Source organism: Nuphar pumila, chromosome 3 (assembly GCF_984573655.1).
Source record: "Nuphar pumila chromosome 3, dmNupPumi1.hap1.1, whole genome shotgun sequence".
Lineage (NCBI taxonomy): Eukaryota > Viridiplantae > Streptophyta > Magnoliopsida > Nymphaeales > Nymphaeaceae > Nuphar > Nuphar pumila.
In genome coordinates this window covers 7,559,536-7,574,882 of record NC_143251.1, presented here as the reverse complement: position 1 = coordinate 7,574,882, position 15,347 = coordinate 7,559,536, and the positions used below count along the sequence as shown (strand labels likewise).

The 15,347-nt window shown below is 41.4% G+C and overlaps 2 protein-coding genes across 7 annotated transcripts in view; both read left to right on the top strand.

Moving 5' to 3' along the window:
- LOC149841814 (protein EXECUTER 1, chloroplastic-like) overlaps window positions 1–2,738 on the top strand; it is a 39,683-nt gene extending 36,945 nt beyond the window's left edge. The window contains exons 9-12 of one of the 5 annotated variants that reach the window (XM_089998708.1): window positions 1,265–1,339; window positions 1,459–1,551; window positions 1,651–1,790; window positions 2,384–2,738. In XM_089998708.1, coding sequence (XP_089854834.1) covers window positions 1,265–1,339; window positions 1,459–1,551; window positions 1,651–1,734 — 252 coding nt within the window. In that variant the 3' untranslated portion in view covers window positions 1,735–1,790; window positions 2,384–2,738. Of the gene's footprint in view, window positions 1–1,264; window positions 1,340–1,458; window positions 1,552–1,641; window positions 1,812–2,383 lie in introns of all 5 variants that reach the window. The other 4 variants (XM_089998707.1, XM_089998706.1, XM_089998704.1 and 1 more) reach the window with 4 other exon arrangements.
- A 4,314-nt stretch (window positions 2,739–7,052) lies between these two features.
- On the top strand, window positions 7,053–9,691 carry LOC149841813 (uncharacterized). 2 transcript variants are annotated; one of them, XM_090001174.1, is made up of 3 exons: window positions 7,053–7,290; window positions 7,871–8,401; window positions 9,181–9,691. In XM_090001174.1, the coding sequence occupies exons 2-3, from the start codon at window positions 7,927–7,929 to the stop codon at window positions 9,249–9,251; spliced, it is 546 nt and encodes a 181-aa protein (XP_089857300.1). In that variant the 5' UTR covers window positions 7,053–7,290; window positions 7,871–7,926; the 3' UTR covers window positions 9,252–9,691. The 2 variants fall into 2 exon arrangements, with proteins under 2 accessions (XP_089857300.1, XP_089857299.1); XM_090001173.1 differs by having other exon boundaries at window positions 7,053–8,401.
- The last annotated feature ends 5,656 nt before the right edge of the window (window positions 9,692–15,347 follow it).

The window sequence follows — 15,347 nt, the reverse complement described above, 5'->3', positions numbered from 1 at the left end:
ATAGCACTCTAGAGGTGCACATATACAACTACTAATCCAAGAGCGACCAAAACACCAAAATGATGCCTACAATTTGTTTTGTGCAAGGGTATCATTCTGTCACATGGGTGCAGGTACGACACGGCAATTCCAAAAAAATGTGGGGATGGGGACATTGGCGGTATATATATAAATATAAATATATATATATATGTATATATATATATATTACATAAATATAAAATAAATTCTAAAAATCAAAATCTATTATTCCAACAAGACACCATAAATTGATTTAACATTTATCAATCAACTAAACCAGTAATAGAACAGGCTAACAACTTTTATTCAAAGAATCAAAATTCAATAACAAGTAAAGCTACAACTACAACTAACAAATTAAATATATCTAAATTAGTAAATTATAAACTGAATCTAATCTAAATAATAAATATTTCTGCAGTCTAAATATATTCAGTTTGAAATATCTAAATAATCTATATGAAGTCTGAAAATATAAAGATTATTAGATATATTCATTTGAAAATATCTAATAATCTACATTCTATCCGAAAGTAGACAATCTATATTCGGTCTAAATATCTAATAATATATAAGTATAACTGGAAAACACCTTAAAACAAAAAAACAAAACTGAAAAACAACTTAAAAAAAACTAAGAGGGAAATCGAATAGGAGACAGAGATGGGGAAGAGGAGAGCAAGAGAGAGGAAGACAAAGAGGGTGAAGACGTGAGAGAAAAAAAGAGGGGAATCAAGAGAGACACGGATGGGAAATCGAGAGAGGGAGAGAGATGAGAGAGTTGAGTCGAGAGGGAGACAAAGACGAGAGAGAGGAAGACAAAGACGAGAGGAGTACCTGAGCTGCACAGAGAGGGTGACACTGCAAGGGGTGGAGCGGTGCTGTGAAGGGGTGAGCGACGCTGCGAGAGACTGAGAGAGGCGGCGCTGCGAGTGGCTGAGAGAACACACACACACACACACACACACACAGAGAGAGAGAGAGAGAGAGAGAGAGAGAGAGAGAGAGAGAGAGAGAGAGAGAGAGAGAGAGAGAGAGAGAGAGAGAGAGGGGACCCGATCCATGGCATACCCGCAGTGCATGTCTGTGTTACATACGTACATTATGTAAAACATTGTGTCTTTCTAAGTTCATTTCAGAGTGAAATAGGTTTTGATATTTCTGAATTCCAGCTTATCAAGTTCAACATTTTCGAAGAGCAGGCTAGTGCAAGGTTGATTTATTTGTTGGCTGTTTTTTCTAGGTCGCATTTCGTGCAAAAGTTGGCAAACACAATCAATTACCACATAAGGGAATCATTCCAGAAGAATTTGGCGTGGTATGCTTGCGTGTTGTTACTGATAGATGTGTGCAGATACCTCATAGTTGAAAATCTCTAGCTTTCTACCTAAACGGTGTAGTGATTTCTGAGGTTCTGACTGGAAAATGGTTACTTAGGTTGCTCGTTACAAAGGTCAGGGTCGGCTTGCGGAACCTGGTTTCAGGAATCCTCGCTGGGTTGATGGAGAGCTTGTAATTCTTGATGGAAAGGTACTTAGCTTCTTTGTCCTGAAACATTCTTACATTGTTTTTTGTCTTCCATTATATAAGTTTTGGTTCTCTGTTTTATTGTGTGCAAAGTACATAAAGGCTGGTCCTGTGGTTGGTTTTGTATACTGGGCTCCTGAGTACCATTTTCTGGTGTTTTTCAATCGGCTAAGGCTTCAAGAATGAGTTTTGGTATCTAGCTTCTGAACAGAGATGAAGGCTGACCTGCTCTTACGTTTAAGGTGTGTTTTCCTTAACTTATGGTAAGTGGTTCACCAATTTTTTCACCAGTCACAAATCATAACTATAGTTCCATGAAAATAAAGGAAATTGAAGATTAAATAATTCGTGATCTGTGAAAGCCGCATTGAAGAATTCTAAAAGTATGCACTTGTATAATCATATTTTAACTCAGTTTTGGGAATTAGTAACCCCTGTTGATTTTCTGAGTGTTTTAAAAGAAAAACCCAGGGTAATACACTCAAATATTTCCAAATATTGATCCAATTATAGAATTTAGTGAACTTTTGTTTCTCTTATTCACTTGACTGTGATTGTTATAAATCCTGTTTCTCTTCCTGGTTATTCTGCGGCTCAAGTAGCCTTCTCAAATTCATCTTGGCACCCATATGTATTAGGAATTTGCTCGAAGTTTTGGTTCTGCAAAAATATGTTGATTGCCTGATAGTGTTTTCTTTGGGGGGTTCTATCTATGATTGCTAAAATTTTGACAAAAAACCCATCTAAAGTATGGGAGGACACACTTAGAATCCCTGTGAACATAAATTGATCTCGTCTCCAAAACTGATTCCCATTTTCGGTTTGTTTATGGAAGCATTGGCAGGCCTTTTTGCCTCATTATGGTAAATGGTTGCAGCTATCTGGCCTGCTAACAGTACATCGAAGATAGACTTCATGATAGAAGCCAGGAATCACCAAGATGCATCTCACCACTGCTAGAATTTTTTCTAGCGTCATTTTGATGGGTGTTGCCCAGTTCCATTGTATATTCTCCCCCAGCAAATCAGAAATCACAGATAAATGTCCCTATATTATAATTTAATGCCTTTGTTTTTTTTCCTATTAAATTGCAGCATAATATTTTATTTCCCTTTTAGCTTGACCTTGATGTTCTGTTTTATCTTTTTTAACACAATATTCCCTAAATATAAGAGCAGCATTGTCCATTGTATATGTCTTTTGCATTGAAATAGTGAACTGTATTCATGTGCAAAACAACAGTAACATTTCCCTTTTTTTGTTTTGTTTCCTTTTTTCTGGCAAAAAAAAAGGTAAAATGTTTGTGTTCACGTTATCGTTCGGCCAAGTTGATCTGCACCACCACCTGCTACTTGCCGTATTGTATTCCTAAACTAAGCACCACCGTTAGTTTTATGAGAGCCAAATGTTTTAAAGAACCCAATAAATGTGGGATTGTTTGTCCCCATGCAGAAGTCCCTCCATTGAGTAGTGACGGGTCTATCTTTTTCGGCGGGGACCCTATTCTGATCGCTATGTCCTGTCACCAAAGTATCCCCCTCTCTACCGCAGGAAGACATGGGGGCATCCCAAGTTCATGCACCGCCACTAACATAGATTTGTGCTTTTCCTGCTCGTGCAAGAGAGAGAGAGAGAGAGAGAGAGAGAGAGAGAGAGAGAGAGAGAGAGAGAGAGAGAGAGAGAGAGATCAACCTACCTATATACCACAAGTCCACAATCGAAAAGCCAATGATGTGTATATGACTATTTCGATCGTTTAATCAGGGTTTTAAATGTTGTTGGACATACTATCCAAAAAATATATTGTTGGACACGGTTTGATGATCACCCCGTAATATTATTTAAAGTAATGATATCATTATACAGTTCTTGGTTTTTTGTTAATGAATCAAGGCCACTGGTTAAAGGATGGATAAGGACAAACTCGGTCACTAATGAAAAAACAAACAAACTATTCATGACCTCAATAAAAAGATTGTATATATGCATGTTTGCCTCATTAAGCAAATCCAGACTTCTATTCTCTAGCCTAGCTTTATGCTTTTCAACCATTGGAAAAAAGGGCATCTTAGCTCAGATGCTCTAATTCGAGGTCTGATCTATTTTGTACAAGAGAGTGCAACCACCACATCTGTGATGGTTCAGTTCCAAATGATGGAGATTTCTGTGGCAAACCGTGCCACTTGATCATAATACTCATTACTATAATACTAAAATTCTTGGTTGGAGTGGTCCTCAAGTACTCTTCAAATAGCATGTTGGGCATCTTACATCAGTACAATATTTACCTCTTCATTTTTAACACCCTTTTATTTTAAAGCAACTTGTCCGGTTGCCACATGGGGGCTCGTTTGGAAGTCGCATGAAACATGACGTAGCCCATTGAAACCGTAACCAAGTTCATGATTTCGTTTTCATTTCTAGTGAAAAGTTCTTGAACTTGTTCTTCTATTTGTTATGGTGCCAATGAGGTAAGAGAGGTGAAAACGATGATTTCTCTTGCAAGTTGGCAACCGTGCTTTGGTCATGTTAGCAAAGAAAAAGGTGTTTAGCAAGAAAAATGTGCGGTGGCTTACGCCCCACCTCTCACAAAGCCGCCGGTTTTTGAGAGACGTTGTTTCTTGGCAACTTAACAAAGTTTTGACGTTGAATTTCAGGCTTTCTGATTTTCTTATTGTGCGGAGCCGTCTGTATTCTTGACCGGTTTGACAGTGATTCGTGAACCGTATCGGATTAGCTCGACTTGATGACAACTTACAAGCTGACCATGGTCGTCTCAAAGTTTCTCCAAGGTAGACTCCAATGTGTACCACAAAACGCCATACCTAGTGCGGTCCTGCATTCCTTGTGCTCGGGTGCGGCGAACCGGAGAGTCTTAACCTTCTGCCTTTTGCAAGAAGTGGTCGTTCTCAAGGCTTGAACCCGTGTTTTCATGCTGACGGTATCGTATTTTTTTTTTAGAGGCGTAACTTATTGAACTCTATAGGTCAAGAATGGCCAATGAGTTGAAACGACCAAGTGACAACTTTCGCTGCAATTGTACGTGGTCCCCGGTTCAAAGACATGAACTCAACTTGGTCATCATAGTTGCAGGCTCGAGGAGAAGGTGCTGACCTTTTTGTCCCAGGTTGGACTCTCATTGGGCGTGTGGGTGGGGTGCCTTTTATTGGTGGGCTTCATAAAAGCTTGACTGTCAGTCAACCCTACCCGAAGATTACTTGCTTGGGCGGGGAACTTCGTCATTAAAAAAAAAAATGACGGTCATAGAGCTCAGAAGTCCAACACCAGCGGACTGCCCATTGAGCCCGGTGCTTTCCCAGGACTTGGCCTGACTTGGAAGTCATGAAGTTGAACTCAACAGGGTCTCATCGTAAAAGCAAGACCCAGCCTTAGTTCAAGTCCGATCCAAACCAAACTGAACCGGTCGAATCCGAGTCATAGGAAAACAAGAGACTTTGGTGAGAGCAGTTTTGCCGTATCAGAAAACTTCAGGTTACTTGTTCTTGTATCCTATCAAACGCTAAGCATTGGAAAGGAAAAACAGAAAAAAAAGGAGAAAAATCTATAAAAAATAAATCAACGGTTGATGATGCGTGACACGTGGCTTGAGGGATGCCACACACGATCAATGATTGGTCAGCCCCACGTCAGCATCCTCCCTCTTTGTCCAATCTGAACCTCACGTGGTGGATTAAAATATTTGTGCTGCCAAGAAAAAAATCTCATATAAGGACCATTTTTTTTTTATCAATGAACTGACAATTAGATCTTATTGAACCCCCAAGCCATTTCAAAAACAGACCCACATTTCCCGAAATTCTTAATGCTACCCATATTTCTATCAAAACTATCAAATAGAGACCTGAAGTTATCTTAAATCAATTTTTACAATCAAATTTTATTCTTACCTAATATAAAAAAGGGTCATATTCTATCCTCGATATTTAGGTCTTTTAGAGCTCTGCTCATCTGGTAGAGGCCACTTGTGAATGTCACCAAGTTGAAGGGATATCACAAATTCGAAACCTATTGGTGGCATCTCTTGACTCAAGGTTGATGTTGGTTGTAGAGCCGTACTTTTTGGTGGGCAGGGGTAGGGGTTGGCGGGTCAGCATACCTCAACCCGAACCCGACCCGTTTATTAAACGGGTCGGCTGTGGCAAACACTAACCCGACTCATTTAATAAACGGGTAACCCGACACGACCCGCCAACCCATTTAATAAATGGGTTGGGTCGGGAAAACGGGTTGGCGGGTAGCGGGCGGGTTGGCGGGTCAGTGGACGGGTTGGTGGGTTGACCCGCCCGCCTAACCCGTTTATTAAACGGGTCACCCGGGTTGGCATACCCCCAACCCGAACCCGACCCGTTTAATAAACGGGTTAGGCGGATTCGATCTGTTTATTAAATGGTTTGGCTTAAGCCCAACCCGAACCCGCCTAAGAGGTGGGTTGGCGGGTCATGTCAGGTTTTGCCACCCTTAGGCAGGGGGACATCAAGTTTTTATTAACAGGAGGTCAGCCAATGTGAGGTTGGTGATGGGATGACTTCTCTCTTGGATTATCCAAAAAAGAAATAAATTGTGGTCTTTCAAAGCCAAGAGAATCTAAAACAATATTCTCCGGTATGGATGGGGATTTTTCAATGTTAGTAGACTCCTGTAATTATCTTCTAGAAGCAAAAATAGTTTTTCTTTTTTTTTTTCAAAAAAGATTTTACTAAAAAAGCATCCTAACTTATCAGCTTTTCACAAAAGCGACATAGTATTTTGTTTAGTGCATTTAACTGCCTACTTTTATGTGAATGCATTTCGAATACTCGGCTGAAGTATAAAAACGATATTTCTGCCCTTTTATTATAAAACTCATCTCATGTCATTTCAATCAACAATGATGCATTTGAACCATCATTTTTATGCATTTACTTATGGGTTAAGATGGAGGCAAAAGTGGGTCTGTTTGTATCCAATTAACATATTGGATTAAGTAGACTTCAGTGAATCCAGTTGGACCAGATTAGATCCAGTCAATCATATTGGATTCAGTATAACTGAATGGAGACAATTTGACCACATTTGATGGAATTAACCAAATTAGATCCAGTCAATTATATTGGACTCCTAAATGAACTCAGTTAAATTATATTGGATCCAACAAATTGATTTGTATGCCTATACCTTTATCTCTCGCTATCTCTAGTGAAATTTAAGCAAAAAGGATAGCATCTATTTTTGAAATTATACGGAAGGAGATACGTAAGTGGATAATTTAAAAAAAAAATATTAAAGATTCTCCCTCTTCCCAATGATTGGAGGGGGAACTGAGATCGGACGGCCCGAGGAAGAGAGTAGGGAAAACTTAAGCCGTCCGATGGAATCAGGAGAGAATCTGTCGACGAGGCCACATATAATAAAGAGAGAGAGAGAGAGAGAGAGAGAGAGAGAGAGAGAGAGAGAGAGAGACGTGAGGTCTATAAATAGGGAAGCGTAGGGGGAACAGCATTCCGATTGCAGGGGAGATTTGTAATTCCCATTTTGTCCCTCCATCTGCGTCGTTCTCGTGTCTCTCTTCGTCTTCCTCGTTCCTTTCGTCTCTGAAGATCGGTTCCATAATCGTCTGGCATTCCTATAGGTTTCTCGGAGGGAATCCGGAGACGGAATCCGGCGATCGGTCGGATATCTCTGCGAAGGGAATAGGAGGCAAGATTACAGAGTTCTGCTTTCGCCTTTCTCTCTCGTTTTAAGGTGATAGGAACGGAAATTAGGCTTTCGTGTGGGTTTTTTTTTCTCTTTTTTATACGGTTTTTGGATGATTTTCTGTTTTTCCCGTTTCTTTTTCTTTATTTAGTAGTGTGGGATAGTCCCCTTTTGCTATTTTCGCAATTCGTGATCGAGATTGCTAGAACCAGTTTATTCTCTTTCATTTTTTTCTTTTTACGGTATCTACGGGAATTTTTTTCTTGAAAGGGAAAAAACGACTGTTTCAAATTTTGTTCTTTAATATTTTTCGTTGTGTGGATGTTGTCGTTTGAGTGTTTTTCGTAAGTTTTTAATCACGATTTTGCGACATTTATTAAGTGTTTGGTTTTAATTGTGCAAGAATTAAGAAATTTCTTCATAAAAAGCGAATAAAATTGCCGTGCTCTTTGTGGTTCTCTTTTCAGCGCTAATGATCACACGAGCTGGGTTTTAAATTCAAATTTTTGCATTAATATTTTTATTTTGTATTTAAAAAGCGTCTTTCCTGGAGAAACAGAGAAAAAATTCTTTTGTATTTTGTTAAATCTCCATATTTCTGATTTTTCGTTCAATTTTCTCTTCCTAGGGCTCGGTTTTCTGTTCGAAAAACCCACCGATTTTCTCCTAAAAAAGGATAAAAAAATGGCCGTCGCCTTCCCTCGTCTCTCTTGGTGGCTGTGGGGCGGAAAGGAACACGATCCCTCTGTTCACTCAGGCTCTCCTCCCATGTCTTCGTCTTCAGCGGAGTCGAGTTTCCGGGAGCCGGATTCTTTGCATTTCCGGGCGAAGGGAGCGAAATTCCCTTCTACTTCCAGGAAGGTGAAACGAAAATGGCACAGCCGGGAGGAACGGAAGGGGATCGACCGGGAGTATGATATCGTTCTGGTGCCGTCGGATGGTGGATGCATGTCTGGTTCCGAATCCGACGACTCGGATTGGTCGATTGGTTGGTTGGAGCCCCACGCCCCCGAATTCCAGGACGACGATGAATCTGATAACAGTTTTGCCGTGTTGGTGCCTTGCTATGGGAGGCCTTTCGGCGACTCTGCGGCAGAAAGATCAGAGAATCAGCTTTTGGGTGCGTTTATTTCCAATTTGCACACTGGGTATTCTGCAGGTGAGCATCTCTTCCCCTGCTTTTTCATTCATCTTTTTTCTTTTCTCTCTTTTGGGTAGGCATGTGAAGGGAAAGGAAAAACAAAGATATCTTACGCTCTTCATTGGAGCGTGTGCTTTCATCGTCTTTGTCAATCTCTGGTGTTATTAGAAGAGGGAGTAGTGTATCAAAACTCAATCCGGTCATCCGATGGGTTTCTATGCCGCTGAGGCTCTAACCGGTGGAGGGCTCTATAATGTTAGACCATTCACTTCCAGTTTGCCTCTTGATCCTATGCCGGAAACCCACAGAATCTGGCAATTGTAAGGGACTAGCGGGTAAGAGTGCGATTAATAGAGATTTAGCTATTGATTTAATCTGTAGAAGAAAATATTAGGAAAAGGATTTGGGGACCATGAATGTTGGCCTTGGCCTTGGAACTTTCAGGACTTGGCCAGGACCACAATGTTTCCCGGCCAAATGATTGTAGCCTGAGTCCAGTTACGAGTGCTCATAAGGCTGCCGAAACCAGCTCGAGGAGTTGGGACCAAACTAGCAAATTAATTGTGAGGCTCCAGTATGATTTCGGGCTACCGAGAGATTCTTCAACTCATGTCCGCACCATCTTTCTTGCCATGAAACCGGTAGTTTAACTAAACAAGACTCAATCTGAGTTGCCCAATTATACGGGACTCTTCCCTAGATAACCAACGAAACAGAGAACCTTGCATTTTGAACCTTTTGTGGTTTCTTTTATCTTCCAGTAACTCAAATGGCATTTGCACCTTTGTCATGTGCAGAGAGCAAGAAGTACATGGAGAAATGGCTGTCCTCTCTACAGGAGCCGCAGGGCTTTCAAGTTGGCAGGTGACCATAATGGAGGACACTCAATGCACATGGTGTGATCGTGTCGGAGAGAAAGAAGCTGCGTTCAGCTCATTATATCCTCCAAAAAATATTAAGTACGTCAGGCATGCACATGCCTTACAAGAGATTAAAAAGGAAAAACCATCAAATCAGTGAAGAAAACGGAAAACAAACAGCATAAGTAGTTGGATCAAAGACTTCACTAAATTGAGCCCACTTTCTCTATGTTCTACTTTTCTTGTGTGTGTGTGTGAAATTTCCGTGTGATGAGCAATTGTTATTATGGGCTTGGGGTGATTGCTCATAATTATATGTAAATACTAGACGTGGAGATTCTTTATGTAAATAAATTTCCACCAATGTACAGTATGAAGCATCAAGCTTGATTCGTATTGTAAATATCACCTCCCCTTCATATCATTACAAGCTGTAAAATTTTGCTAACGTGCCTTGTTCCATTATTTCCATGATTATGGTGTACTGTTAATTCTTTTTTAAGCTTGAAATTTTGGAATGATTCAAACTACTGAATCTGATGTCTTTAATTGATGTCCTACTTGCTTTGGAATATGTGGAGATTCCTTGTCTAAAAACATGTCAAAACCAATGTACAGTATGAAGCATCTAGCTTGATTCTTGCTGTAAATACCTTCCCTTCCCTTTATGTCAATACAAGCTGCAAAATTGTTGCTTCTGAACCCGTTCCATTATTTCCTTGATTGTTGTCTGTGTTCTTAATTCTATTCAAGCATTAGAAAAGTGGAATTATGCAGGTTCTAGAATCTGATTTCTTTAATGGATGTACTAATTGCCTTGGAACCGAATATTCCAAGATTAAACCACTTTGTAGTTTTGTTACTTTTGTACACCAAGGATTCAACTGTGTTGTAACTTGTATCTATATTTATTGGCATGTTGATTGATTATGGGTGACAAAAAGCATGTTATCAGTAATATCATGATGATTTGGTGCAATTATTGAGACACAACATTGCAAGTTGCAACAGTGCAATGCACTAGTTTGCATCAGTAACATCATGATGTTTTTACATTAGTTCGTATGGGGAACATGATTTGTAGCAATGTTGTCAGTATAGGCCTGTATCAGAAAATTGATAGGATACTAACCTGAATCGGCCATTTTTTAATAAATGTAAAAATGCTTAAAATTAAATTTTAATATTATTTTAACGATACTAACGAGAAGTATTTTTTAATTATTTTGTAGCCTATTCAGAATGATTCACTTGAGAATTGGCATCTGCTGATTCACCCGATACCGGTACTAACAACATTGATTTGAAGCAACATTATGGATTTCATGGCGAAGCAGGTTATATGTCCCCCCCTCCCCCCGAACAGGGCATCTCATGCTCGGGGGTCTCATAAAACACCATGTATTTAAGCCTGTGTGTCTCGTATCCCCATGTTTGTCAGCATTAATTAGCATTGGAGTTTGATGCGATTGCAAAGACTTAAGTACCCTCTCCTCCATTGGTGCCAAAAAAATAACGATTCTAGAAAAGGAATGATTGTAAAGACTTAAGTGCCCCGAAGATGATTATTTAAGACTCAGTCTCTGCACTGCAGGATTATCCGAGAAAGAAATCTCTCCTGGAGGAGGCGATGAACATCAACCCTCTCACTCTCTCTCTCCCTTCTCTTTCTGCTTCTGTGCACATCCAGCAGAAGATCCTACATTGCTCCATCAAGCATCGACTGACTTACACATTGACTGTTGTGAAGCCTGATTTAGAGCTTTTACCTTTACAGGAGGAGGGTTTGGAGGCTCCTCCCAGCGTGGGTAGCATCATTCAACTAAATGAGTTGTGGATCCTGATTCAGAGTTTTTACCCTTACAGGAGAGGGGTCTGGGGGCTCCTCCCAGCGTGGGTAGCATCATTCAACCTGAAGAGTTGTGGAGCCTGATTCAGAGTTTTTACCCTTACAGAAGGGGGGTCTGAGGGCTCCTCCTAGCGTGGGTAGCATCATTCAACTTGATGAGTTGTGGAGCTTGATTTAGAGTTTTTGCCCTTATAGGAGGAGGGTTTGGGGGCTCCTCCCAGCGTGGATAGCATCGTTCAACTTGATTTGTTGTGGAGCCTGATTCAGAGTTTTTGCTCTTACAAGAGGGGGTTTGGGGGCTCCTCCCAGCGTGGGTAGCATCGTTCAACTTGATTCGTTGTGGAGCCTGATTTAGAGTTTTTACCCTTACATGAGGGGGGTCCGGGGGCTCCCCCCGGCGCGGGTCCCATTGCGCGGTCAGCGGGCGGGGGTCCAGGGGGGCCGCCCCTGGCAGGGGACTCGGGGGGCAGCGCCCCCCCAAACCAATTTTTTTTGGGGCCTTGTATAATTTTTTTATTTTCTTTTCCTCTTTTAACTATCAAAAAAGAGCAATAAAGCGTTTTGTTTAATCGTGGGGCTCATGTTTTCTTCGGTTGTTTCTTGCTCGAGGTTTTCGTAACACCCCTTCCCACGATTTTTCTATTTTTCTTTTTCTGTTTCTTTCCCATAATTTTTTCAATGACTCCCCTATAGTGATTTTTAGTGTTGTCGGGTATCCAACGAGCCCCACAATGATTTGTAGTATTGTCGGGCCTTCCTACAACAATTTATAGTGTTTTCGGGTCTCCAACGAGCCTCACAACGATTTATAGTGTTATCCGGCCTTTCAAAAATGATTTATAGTATTGTCGGGCTTTCCTACAGCGATTTGTAGTATTTTCGGGTCTCCAACGAGCCCCATAACGATTTATAGTGTTATCCAGCCTTTCAACAATGATTTGTAGTGTCTTCCGCAAATCACTATAGCGATTTATAGTATTTTTGGGTCTCCAACGAGCCCCACAACGATTTATAGTGTTGTTGGATCTCACTATAGCGATTTGTAGTGTTTTCTGCAAATCATTATAGCGATTTGTAGTGTTATTCAGTAAGCAAATCGCTATAAATCACTACCCAAATTAGGACCAATTTGTGAGGGTCATATCTCCCTAACCGGAGGTCATATTTCAAATCCGTAAAAAGTGGTGTCTTCGTTATTGAGTCTAGTTTATTCATGTAAATTTTCAGCGATTTCTATTATCATTTCATTCCCCATTTTAACTGAGACCCGTGTCGGGAGAGCCCCCCGGACCCCCCTCATGTAAGGGCAAAAACTCTAAATAAGGATCTACAATGAATCAAGTTGAACGATGCTACCCACGCTGGGAGGAGCCCCCAAACCCCCCTCCTATAAGGGCAAAAACTCTGAATCAGACTCCACAACAAATCAAGTTGAACGATGCTACAGTCAGTGTGCAGGTCAGTCGGTGTTTGATGGAGCAATGTAGGATCGTCTGCTGGATGTGCACAGAAGTAGAAAGAGAAGGGAGAGAGAGTGAGAGAGTTGATGTTCATGGCCTTCTCTAGGGGGAACTTTTTGCCTTCCTTGATTTCTTCTCTAGAGAGAGAGAGATAGAGGGTTTTACAGTGTTTTACGGAGAAGGAAGAAGAAGAAGATGACGATGAAAAGTTCAAACATACATTTTTGATGGCTCAGGTTCGTTTCGCCGGCTCACCATCGGATCGTCGACTAAGGTTCGTTTCGCTGTGTAGACTTTGAAGAGTCAACATCATCCTCGACTTTTTGGATGAAGGACATGTTTGTCCTTTTTTTGAACCGTTTGTTTTCCTTTTTTGAATGAAGAACATTTTTGTCATTTTCTCAAACCTTCGTTTTATGGCAAGAATAGCAAGAAAGGGTACTTAAGTCTTTGCAACCGAACTATACTCCAATGCTGAGTGATGTCAACATACACGGGAATACGAGTCCCATGTGCTTATATACGTGGTGCTTTTTGGGACCCCCGAACACAAACGTGGGATTCAGTGAATCATCGGGGGTGAACATACACCACCCTCTCATTTCATGGTCTGTAAAAAGTTTTCTTGTCGAGCTGGGACTGTACTTTCAGTTTGTCTAGCCAGCAGAGCTTGAGAAAATTCCAGCAAACTTAGGATGAACATGGAACTCTCTTCCAGTGTTACATGGTTGGATCTATTTCACGCCTTAATCCTTTAGGCTCGTTTGAATGAGTCGGTTTTCAAATATGAGGAAACGGAGGATTTGAAAAGCTAGGATCTCTGGCCTGATCCACCTACCCACCCACCCCCCAGGTCAGGCCAAAGAACCGTGAATTTCCTTTCAAATTTGAATCTTAGATACCTCAAAAAATGTGAACCTGAGATACGCCATTTGTCTACGTCGGATCTAGGTGAGCGCTCCTCCCTGAGCCACATCAGATCCACGGATCTGGGATCCAAGGTGATCCAATGCAGTCTTACAGTAAGTTTTGTTTGCTGGGCCACTTGTTTCCAAATCAAATTTGATTTGGGTCATATGAATCGGAATCACATGAGGCTCCTTATTATTCTGATTCTCATGTAAACGAGAAAGCAACTCTCATTTGTAAAACCATTCGAGGGTTCATTTCACACCACTCATTTTCTGCTGTTTGTTTAGCCGATGCCAATGAGATTCATTCTCTCATTTGCATGAGTCCAAATATCATGAGACTCAAACAAACATGGGGTATTTTTTGAATTCCTCAGATCTCAGAACCAAGGGATCTCATACCAAAGATCCTTGGTTTTGAGATCCAAGGATCTCTAGTCTCTCCCACGCGCCCCACCCTAAAAAGGGGAAAAGTTCAGACTAGAGACCTGTGGATTTGGGGGAGAACTTGCCTGAAACAAGGATCCGGTATTTGAGAGGGTGGTGGATCAAGGCGTGAAACCCATGCCTCGATCCACATATCCATGGATTTCCCACAACAGGGAATCACACCCCTAAAGTTGTTGACCGACCACTTTGTTTAACCATTTAACCAAGATGGGCCCTTGGCTCAGCCGTTCAGGTGCGTGCACCAAGGTCTAAGGACCTTTCCTCCTCATATTTGTAGTCACTGCAACCTTCACTGAGAATGGCTACTCCTTTATCCTGCCTGATATTTCCACATTTGCAGCTTGTCCTAGCTGGGAGTAATTTCCATGGAAATGTATTGTTTCTAGATGATTGAAAAGTTTGTATTTTTTTTTCTCCTAGTTATAAAAACATGGGAGACTTCTAGCGAGTCCACATTAGGGGTGGCAATCGGGTCGGGTTGGCGGGTTGGCGTGTCAGCATACCTCAACCCGAACCCGACCCGTTTATTAAACGGGTCGGCTGTGGCAAACACGAACCCGACCCGTTTAATAAACGGGTAACCCGACACGACCCGCCAACCCATTTAATAAATGGGTTGGGTCGGGTAAACGGGTTTTCAGGTTCGCGGGTCAGGTTGGCGGGTTGACCCACCCGCCTAACCCGTTTATTAAACGGGTCAGTCGGGTTGGCGGGTTGGCATACCCCCAACCCGAACCCGACCTGTTTAATAAACCGGTTACGCGGGTCGACCCGTTTATTAAACGGGTTGGCTTAAGCCCAACCCGAACCCGCCTAAGAGGCGGGTTGGCGGGTCGGGTTGGCGGGTCGTGTCAGAAATTGCCACCCCTAGTCCACATTGTGGTAAAACAAAATGCAGTCTACGGTGAGAAAGTTTCCATGGTTATATGCCTTATTGCCAAATGCTCACTTGCTTCTTGATTTTTTTTTTTTTTCTTAGTCAAGAAGTACTTTTTAATAATACTAACTCCTTTTCCCGGAAATCTCCAATCCGAAATATATGTTTGGGGCATTATGTATAGAATAATCCAACTTAATGATCTTTGATGTCGCTCCTGTTAGGCTATGTTTGGCAGTCTTGCAATGGGATGGGAACACCGTTTCAGTGTTGCCAAAAATATCGTTTTTCCAATGTGTGATGTTGAGAGATGGAGTTGCGAAAAACATCCTATCAAGAAAGGTGTTGAAATGTGCTCTCATTTTTCACAGCAACAACACTGCTCCCAAACAGCAAGAGAGTATGAGAGCATGGCCGAAACCACCACACAACCTCGGGATTCAACACTCCCAAAGATAGTCTTCTTTTTTTCTGTTGTCAAAGGTTTTATTGGAAAGGCATTTTTTAAGCAGAGTTTTGCTAGCAATGCTTAAGCCATTGTCTAAACTAAGTACACC